At 61.9% G+C, this 9,616-nt stretch overlaps 2 protein-coding genes across 2 annotated transcripts in view; one reads left to right on the forward strand and one right to left on the reverse strand.

The window, feature by feature from the left end:
- Nucleotides 1-7,615, forward strand: part of Abl1 (ABL proto-oncogene 1, non-receptor tyrosine kinase) — a 144,581-nt gene extending 136,966 nt beyond the window's left edge. The window contains exon 12 of the mRNA XM_013021429.1: nt 7,600-7,615. The gene's annotated coding sequence lies outside the window, so the exon portion shown is untranslated. The remainder of the gene's footprint in view (nt 1-7,599) is intronic.
- Nucleotides 2,698-3,090, reverse strand: Qrfp (pyroglutamylated RFamide peptide). The gene has a single exon (XM_013021287.1). It carries the CDS (start codon nt 3,088-3,090, stop codon nt 2,698-2,700), a length of 393 nt encoding a protein of 130 aa, XP_012876741.1.
- Nucleotides 7,616-9,616: the final 2,001 nt, after the last annotated feature.

Consider the following 9,616-nt stretch of genomic DNA (forward strand, 5'->3'; position numbering starts at 1 on the left):
ACAGGACGTGCCCACGCGGAGCGTGAGCTGTGCCCAGACAGGACCTGCCCACGCGGAGCGTGAGCTGTGCCCAGACAGGACGTGCCCACGCGGAGGGTGAGCTGTGCCCAGACAGGACTTGCCCACGTAGAGCGTGAGCTGTGCGAGACGCTCGCAGGGCGCAGCTGCCCTCCGGGTTCTTAGAAATGGTGACAGTAGACAGTTCCTGTCACAAACCAGCACCCAAGGAAGCCGGGGCCAGGGGCGCACATCAGTAATCCCAGGAAGCTGAGCTCTGAGGATCCCGGTTCAAAGACAGCTCAGGCAGAAAAGTCTGTGAGCCTTACCTCCAAGTACCCAGCAGAAAAGAAAAAAGAAGAAAGTGGAACTGTGGCTCAAGTGGTAGAATGCCAGCCTTGAGTAAAAAAGCTAATGGACTGTGAGTGCCCAGGCTCTGAGTTCAAGTTTTACTGGCACCTAGAAAAAGGGAGGGAGGAGCCAGGCACTAGTGGCTCACTCCTGTCATCCTAGCTACTCAGGCGGCTGAGATCTGAGGATCATGGTTCAAAGCCAGCCCAGGCAGAAAAGTCCATGAGACGCTTGTCTCCAATAAACCAGTAGAAAACCAAAAGTGGCGCTGTGGCTCAAGTGGTAGAGTGCTTGCCTTGAGTGCAGGGACAGCACCCAAGCCCAGAGTTCAAGCCCCATGACCAACAAAAAGAAAAAGGAAGGAAGGAGAGAGAAAGGAAGGAAAGGAGGGGTGCTGGGAAGGTGGCTCAGTGGTAGAGTGCTTGCCTTGCATGCGTGGGGCCCTGGGTTCGATTCCTCAGCACCACATAAGCAGAAAAAGCCAGAGGTGGTGCTGTGGCTCAAGTGGTAGAGCGCTGGCCTTGAGCTGAAGAGCTGAGGGACAGCGCCCAGGCCCAGAGTTCAAGCCCACCAACAAAAAAAAAGGAGAAGAGAAGGAGGGAAGGAAAAGGGAGGGAGGGAGGCAGGAGGCAGGCAGGCGGTATGCTGCACGGCCAGGTGTGCCACCCCCACGCCCTTGCCCCTTCCGGCCAGCCTGCCTCGGGTTCCTCTCTGTCACCCTTCATGAAGTGACTTTCTGGCTGCTGAGGACTGAGAGCTGCTACTGGGGAATGTAAGTCACTAATAGAACGGAAAACACCGAAACGCGCCCAGGTACCAAGCTGGGCCGGGCCCAGTGTGATTCTAAAAGGCTAATAAAAATCCACCAATTAATGGTGACAGCTCAATGGAAAATTATTCAATTGTGAGCAGGGGCAAGCCACCGCGGGAGAGGAGGCGGGGAGATGTTGCTATGGTAACATCAATATAAGTCCTCATCTCAGCAGTGGCAGCCAGCCCCGGAGAGAGCAGCTTCTGACTGGCGTGTCTGACGGGGCCTGGGGTGCCACAGCTGTGTTTAAAGGGGTGCTGCGGGCTTCCCCCCCCCCAAGGTGAAGCCGTCATGTTCCTGGTGCTCTTTACTCTGAGGAAACCAGGAAAGGGGCAGATGAGACGGAAGAAGCGCGCAGCATCCCCGTGTTTCTCGGCCCGGATGCCAATTAAGGGGACGGGAGGAAGGTGCGCGGGCACAGCTAGCACGATTCCAATCTCCCCGAGGCAAAGGCACTCCAACAACTCAAGAAAAGGAAGTTTCTAGGGCCCAGAGGACCTGGAGAGAAGAGGCCAGCATCCCATTACAGTTCTGCAGTTGTTACAACTTTTATTTCCAACACATTCATAGTTTGAGCATTTGCAATGCAGCCTCGCTGAAGCAAAAACACCTTCCCTCCTCATTAGTGCCCCGGGGGACTCTGCCGAGAAAGCCGGAGCCACGGCCACCAGAGGGTGGATGGCCGGCCCGAAGGGCAGCACCACGCCAACGCCAGGCTTTCCTGACAAACAGGCTAGAGAGGAAGAGTGGGGCTTTGGGTTGGTTTGTTTGTTGCATTCTGTTTTAGTGTGTGTGTGTGTGTGTGTGTGTGTGTGGTGATGGTGAGGGCTTGTTTAGTTGTGGGCCTTCATGTTGAATTTCAGAGCCACACTCTGAACCGGGTGGAACTTTCTCGTTTGCAGCAATCCTTTGCCTGTCAGCTCCCATTGTCCCCATGGAAACAGAACTTTGATAACTGCACAGCAATCATAGACAACCTGCCTTGGACCGGAGCCGCACAACCGGCTCTGCCTAGCCGCGGCCCAGCCACAGCTTTGCTGCGTGCCCCGGGGGCCGGCGGCCGGGCCACGGGAAGAAGGGGCTGAGACAGGCGGCGAGCAGCCTTTGTTGCTGGGCTGGAGCTGTACAGCAGTGTCTCATGTGTGTGTGTGTGTGTGTGTGTGTGTGTGTGTGTGTGTGTACCTGGGCGCTGTCCTCTAATAGCTTCTCAGAAAAGGCTAGCACTCTACCACTTGAGCCACAGCTCCACTCCTGACTTTTTCCTGGCTTGTTGATGAGTCACAGCCTTTTCTGCCTGGGCTGGCTTTGAGCTGTGGCTCTCCGATCCCAGTCTCCTGAGTAACTAGAAGTTTTCTTTGTTTTTGCTTCAGTGAAGTTGGAGATCAAAAGCAAGCACAGCCAGCCTGTCCTAGGCCGAGAGCTCAGCACATCGATGTCCTGGGCGCTCGGCCTTGAGGCTGGAGAAGACGGAGTTGGTGCCAGGCGTGGACAGGGCGAGGGCTGGTCCCGAAGCAGTCCCTCCCGGCCGCCCGGCCGCTTCACCGCCGGCCGAAGCGGAAGTTGAAGCCGCCTTTCTTCCTGCTGAGTTTGTTGAGCTCCTGCGCCAGGTTCCCTAAGAGGGTGCTGGTCTTCTCACCGGCCTCGGGCGGGAAGCCGCCGGCCTCTGCTTCAGACTGCCTCCTCAGGCGTAAGCCAGCGTGCTCTCTGCCAGATGCCTGTGTATCCTTGGCCACCCGGAGCAAGGCCCGTGGCTGGCGTGGCAATGGCCGCTGGGAGTCTGCCCACACCAGGCCAGGCCCGTGGGCCTCGGCCAGGGAGGCCCAGGCCAGCTCGGCTCCGGCAGCGCCTGGAGGCTTCCTTTCACTCAGCCGAGGAAAGCAGGTGCCCAGCGCCAGGAGGAGGAGGAAGGTCAGGAAGCAAGGACCCCGCATCTGACCAGAGAGAAGAGAGGAAGGAGTAAGACGCAGGCCCCAAGTCTAGCTGTCCCTCAGTCCCTGTCCACCGCCGTCCCAGGGCCTGGCAGCCACCAGGCTGCCTTGGACACAGCCCTTTTTCTTTTCTTTTTTCTTTTTACTGGTCGTGGGGCTTGAACTCTGGACCTGGGCGCTGTCCCTCAGCTCTTCAGCTCAAGGCAAGCACTCTACTGCTTGAGCCACAGCGCCACTTCTGGTTTTCTAGTGGTTTATTGGAGATAAGAGTCTCTCGGACTTTTCTGCCCAGGTTGGCTTTGAACTGTGATCCTCAGATCTCAACCTCCTGAGCAGCTAGGATGACAGGCGGGAGCGTGCGGCTCAGGCCTCTGTTGGCAGGCTGGGGAGCTGGCTGCACCAATTAGGCAGCCTGTATCTCCTGCAGCCCCTGCTGCTCGCCAGTCGGGTCTGTGATCCCCCGGCTCCTGGACAGCTCCCGGCAGCGTCCCAGTGACCCCCAGAGAACTTGGGACACCCGAGCTCTTTTCTCCTCTTATTAGAATTATCGACCCCCGGGGCCCTGTCGTGTGAGCCGTGGGCGGGCCGGGAGACCTGTCAGTCAGTCTGTGTATTCCGGATAACGAATGGATTCGGCTAAGCCGGTTAGCGGGGACGCGCCACCGCCTTAAGAAGCTTCTCCTGATATCCAGAGATGGGTTTAGTGGTCCTGGCCACCAGGGGAGAAGCGAGGAGCGGGGGCAGGTGTGGGGGTAGGTGGTTCCGAGCACGATGCCTGCGCCCTGGCCGCCCGGGCGCTGCGGGCACTGCCGCGGGCAGGGAGCTGAGCTCAAGGCGCAGTGCAGCGGTGCTGGGAACAGACTGGCGGGCCCTCCCTCAGCCGCGGCCCTGGGCCCCTGCGAGGACGGCAGATGGGGCAGAATCAGGGGCTGCTGGCCTGCTTGGCAGCCCCCGCCCCGTCCTGGGTAATAAATACCGTGAGTGAGCAGGCCCCTCCGGTCCTCTGCAAGAAGCTGGATTCAAGTGAAGCTGGATTCAAGCACGCCTTCCAGAAATTCCCCAAGGCTCTTTCCAGAAAGGGCTCCCTTGAAAACATTTCAAAGAAGCGAACACAGTCACAAAGCCTCAGAAAACAACAAAAGGGCCTCGCTCTCCGGCTGGGCTCCGGGTCCCTGGGGCTGCTGCCCGCGAGGCTCCTTCCGCAGGGCTGTGGAGTGGGGGGCTGTCCCTGGGCGGTGCTGGGGGCCGCGTCTCTGCTGTCCCTACACAGAGCATGGCCCTGGCCTCTGCATCTGTGAAAAAGGACTTCTTTGGGGGTGGGGCGCTGGCACTGGGGTCTGGACACGGTCCCTTAGATTTGTCACTCTAAAGCTGACTATCACTTGAATCCCAGCTCCACTTCTGGCATTTTTGCTGGTGAATTGGAAGTAAGAGTCTCATGACCTCGAACTGAGAACCTCACCTCTCAGCCTCCTGAGTAGCTAAGACTCCAGGTCCGAGCCCTGGGACCCTGGCACCAGAAGTGGCCTCTCTCCCTTTTGGAGGGTCATCTACCCTTCCAGGGCATGGATAGAAGTTGGGGGTCCTTGAGCTCTGAGAATTGGGATTCAGCACAGACTGGGTCATCAGGCCCCGCTATCCAGGAGGCCGCAGGCAAAGCCCAGGGCTGGGCCTGGCTGGCAGTGGCTCGGGCGGCCTGTGCTGTGCATAGATGAGTCTCGGAGTTTGAGCCCTTCTGCGTGCTTTGCCCGCCTGCACCCGGCTGTACTCACCCCGCTGATCCGCGGCCTGGCGTCGACCGGGCAGAGCTTCTCAGTCTTTGTGGCAGATGCGCGGCTCCCGGCTGCCCTGGGTGTTATATAGGCCACGGGGCATCCTGGCCCCGGGGCTGCCTGATTGCTTCACATTCCTGGGCCTGCGATTCCTTTAGGGGAGGCTGGCGGTGAAGGAGGACGTGCGGATGGACACAGGCAGACCGGATGTGGGGTGACGCCAGGGGTGGATGCTGCCCTTTGGACAAGAGCGGTGGCATCATTAGCTGGGAGCTGTGGACGCAGCCCCTCAAGTGCCTGGGTGGAAGCGTGTCCCCCCCTGCAATGCGGCCTGTGTGGGCGCCCCCCCCCCAGCAGACTCCTCACCATCCACACCTGCTGCCCGAGGGCCTCACAGGTCCCCCTTTTTCGGTGTCCTGCCTGCTCTGCAGCTTTAGGGCAGGCCAAGCCCCCCCCCCCACCGCTTCTAGGGGGATGGGGGCAGGGCCTCACAGGCCTGTGGCCCCAGTGCTCCCCCCTTGCAGCTGCCCGGGGCCAGGCCCGCAGTTCGGGTTTGTCACAGGGCTGAAGGGCGCCCAGCACAGTGGCAGCGGGGGGCTTCCCAGTGCCCCCCCCATCCCTGTCCCCTTTGAGTCCGGGTGTCTGCACCCGAGGGGCTGGGTGACCTCCGGGCCACTTTGGGCCAAGCTGGGGTCCCCGCTGGCAGCTACGAGGCGAGGGCTGGCGTCCGGGTGCAGGAGGAGCAGCCAGGCGCCAGGAGTTCGTGGCCAGGCAAAGCAGGGACACTTGCTGAGTGGGAAGTGGCCTTCAGGAAGGGGCGGTTTTCTGGAAGGTTCCTTGGGAAGCCATCCTGCCTCATTTCTCCCGGTGGTGTCTTGGGAGGCCTCTGGGGCTGGACAGTCACGCTGGCCAGGGCCCAGGCCCCGTCCGCCCGGGAAGACAGACACGGAGCCTGCAAGCTGCAGCCACCGCTGGGGCGTGGGCACCCAGAGGGCAATGGCAGGAGGGGGGCTGGCAAGGGGGCGTGGCCCCGCAGGGAGGCGGTGGCAGAGGCCATGGACCAGCCCAGGGGTCCGTCCCCCCGTCCCCCCGTCCCTCCCGTCCCCGGCTTCAGCTCTGTGGCCCAACGTGAGCTGCCCCAGCCAGCAGGTCCCCAGGTCTGTTTGTGGGGGGGCTTGGCCCTGGCAGGTGTGAGGTGTGAAGGCTCCCCACCGGCACCCCACCCCTGTTCTTCCCACAAGGGCCCCACCATCCTTCGAAAACACTGGAGTTTGTTAAATAACTCAGGACCTTGTTTGCCTGTAAGCCTCACATTGTTTTATGTAGTCAGGAGAGACTATTCCTAATAAAGGGGCTACTGGGTCTTAATAAAGAAGTTTAAGTGGCACCAGTGCCCACGCCTGTAATCCCAGCTACTCAGGAGGCCGAGATGTGAGGATCGCAGTTCAAAGCCAGCCCAGGCAGGAAAGTCCATGAGACTCTTATCTCCAATGAACCGCCCCAAAGCCAGAAGAGCTGTGGCTGGAATGGTAGAGTGCTAGGCTTGTGCACATAAGCTAAGGGACAGGCCCCAAGTTTAAAAAAAAAGTACTGGCCTCCCCACAAAAAAGAAGAAAAAGAGCCTCCATGTTCCAGACCTCCAGTTCCAGCCTGAGAGGCCTGGCGCACAGGCAGCGCATTCCTGGGGCCACAGGTGAAGGCCAGGCCCAGGAGACGATAGCCACGTAGCCTTGGCCATGACCCCCCCCCCAGGTCACGAGTTGCACTCCTATCTGTGGAGCTGGCCCCAATGAGTCAGACCAGACCGGTCACACACCTATTGAGCTGGCCTCCCAGGGGCAATCCTAGAACACCTGTGGCTCACCACCCCCTGCCCCCCTCCTTCCCCCCTCCCCCATCACGTGGCATGGGGTCAGGGTTAGAGGCAGAGGAGGCCAGGTCACAAGACTTTATTGGGTTCAGGAACGCATACATCACCAAGAGCACACAGCCACGTGTGATGTCTGCCCGCAGCAGTGAGTGCCACACCGGCCCTCGGGGCTTCTCCCCCTCCCCGGCCCCTCGGCCACCCAGAGGCCAGAGGCAGGACCTTGCTTCTCTGGTTTGCAGAGTCTCAGAGCTGGGCCTCCGAGTCTGGGCCTTCACACACATGGAGATGGAGACAGACCAAGCAGGCAGCCAGCACTTGCTCAAAGCCCTGTGTCACCTCCCCATCCCGGGCTCCGCCGGTGCCCGGCAGCACCCGCCCCGCCAGGCCACGCCCCAGCCTCCCGCACACCCCTGCCCTCCGTGCCCGGGCCGCGTCCCCTCTGTCCACATGTGGTGGCAGTCCATGTTGGTGCTGCTGGCCAGCTCGCGGATCTCCGGCTGCACCCAGAGCTGTCCCTGCGTGCCCAGTCCTCGTGGTGACCGTGGTGCCCAGGCTGCCGACGGCCTCGCTCTGACCAGCCAGCCGGAGGCCTCGTGGACGCAGGTGGGTGGTGGTGAGGGGCACCAGGGTGAGGCAGGCCTGGAGCTTCACTTCCGCCCTGTTCACACGTCTTCCTCTGAGCACGCGTGGGGGAGGGGCAGTCCGTTCTGTCCTTCACCCCGGGCTCCAGGCTTCCTTCTCAGAGGCGGGCCCCGGCCATGCCCACGGAGCCGGCCTGGAGCCCGCCCCGGCTCTGCGCTGCTCTCCAGGCAAGCAGGGAAGGCCGGGTGCCAGGAGACATCCCGGGCATCCCACAGCCCAGCCGTCAAGCCAGGCCCAGCAGGGCGATGTTCGGTGGTCCAGGGCCCCTTGCATAGCCCGGCGCCGCCTTGGTCCCAGCTGGCTCTCCCCGCATCTGTGTCCTGTGGTCACTCTCAAATCAGGTGAGGGTCACCTGCTGCGTTCTGCGGCCAGGTCCAGCCCAGGAGGCCCCGGCGCCCCCCCCCACGTGTCCGCAAAGCAGCACCTCACTACGGGAGCGTGCGTGATGACACAGCAGAAACACGTGGGCCTGGCTGGCGGCAGCGCTCCCAAGATGAACTGGGGTCCCACCTATCTCTACCATGAGACTAGGGGAGCCCCCGCCCCACTCCTCTGGTTTTTAGAAAATAAGGAAAGGGGGGTCCTTTCATGGTGTGTGTGTGTGTGTGAGAGAGAGAGAGTGTACTGGGGCTTGAACTTTTGCTTGGCTTTTTTTGTTCAAGGCTGGTGCTCTCCCATATGAGCCACACTTCTACTTCTAGCTTTTTGCTGGAGGTAAGTCTCCACAGGTAAGTCTCATGGATTGTCTACGTGGGTTGGCCTCAAACTTCAATCCTCAGATCTCAGCCTCCTGAGACTACAGATGTGAGCTATTAATGCCCTGCTCCTTGCACGTCTTGTTACATCATTTTGGTTCAGAAGAAGCTTCCGGTGTCAGCTCTGCTGCCCGCGTGGATGGCCGTGCTGTGAATGCCAGCTGCAGTGAGGGTCTTTGCACAGCGCCAGGGCCCTCTGGGCACACGTGGGCACTGGGAGGGGGCGTGAATGGAGCCCCACGGCCCCACTTACCTGCCTCCTGTCACCCAGCCTCCTCCCCAGGAGTGCCCACGTGGGCAGCTTCCCAGCTTGGGGCTCCCCACGCGCTCAGGGAAGCACCCAGGCTTCACACTATAGCCCCCCAAGTGCCTGGGCCTCCCACTCTGCCTTTAGGCGGCGGTCCCTGAGGTGTGTGGGGCTCACCTGCGGCTGGGGGCAGCTCAGCAGCGCGTGGACATGGGAAGGGCTCCACGCGGTATCCAGGAAGTGCTTGGGCCCCTGCCTCAGTCTCCCCCAGCCCCCCAGTGCCCTATGAGGCGCTCCCGCCCGCCCTCCTGCCATTCAGCCTTGACTGGCCCACGGTGACCAGCAGGGGGCAGCCTCCCCCACAGACAGCAGCCTCTAGGCCTCCGGCCTCCCTCCTGCTGGGCCTCTGGAAGTCCATCCTTGAGCGTGGGGGAGGGGGAGGGGTTCCCGCGTTGACCCACAGCTGCCTCAGCTCTGGCCGGGAAAACCAAGATGTTGTCCAAGAGGCTGGGCCCAAGTCTGGGGTGCAGTCTCTGCCTTCACTGCTCCTCCCCGCCCCCCCAGGCTGGAGAGAGGAGGCCAGAGGAGAGGCAAGGCCGGAGGGGAGGGGAGGCCAGAGAGGTGAGGCCGGAGCCCTGGCTTTGCAGGAGGGTTGGCTGGGGTCTCGTTGTGCAAGGTGCTCAGTCTTGGGGTGCAAGCTGCTGTGGGTGGCCTGCCCCACCTGGCCGTGGGGTACAGGGCACAGGGGGCCGTCAGTCCACACTGCAGGGCCGGGGGTTCTCCAGGCACGAGGGGGGGAGCATGCGCTGGGAGGGCCAGTGGGCCTCAAAAAACCCAGAAGTCCCTTCTGACGACCAGGGAGTTCTGCCCACCATGCCAGGGGCTGGCTCAGGCAAGTGGGGTGCTGCCTGGGGACCCCATCGAGAGCCAGGGCTGGAAGCCGGCCCGCTGTGGTCCCTGCTCGGTGACAGCAGCCCACGTAGGAGCCAAAGTCTGTGTGGGCAGAGTTTGGGGTCAGGCTGCCCGCTGGGCCTCAGCAGAGGTCAGCTGCCGCACAGGGGCCTGTGGGGGGCAGTGCGCACCCCACTTTACCAGGGGAATGAGTGTGGGTGCCGGCCTGGGCCCCCCACAGGAAGCCAGGTCAGAGGTGCATGGGGGCAGGGGAGGTGCGTGAGGGCCTGAGGTGTAGGGCGGGGGGGTTGGTGAGGTTGGGGGTCCAGGCGGGGCTGGCGGGGCAGGGGGG

Source organism: Dipodomys ordii, unplaced genomic scaffold (assembly GCF_000151885.1).
Source record: "Dipodomys ordii isolate 6190 unplaced genomic scaffold, Dord_2.0 Scaffold55, whole genome shotgun sequence".
NCBI lineage: Eukaryota > Metazoa > Chordata > Mammalia > Rodentia > Heteromyidae > Dipodomys > Dipodomys ordii.

Coding starts and splice junctions, on each gene's coding strand:
- Qrfp (XM_013021287.1), bottom strand. CDS start 3,090: ATGCGGGGTCCTTGCTTCCTGACCTTCCTCCTCCTCCTGGCGCTGGGC.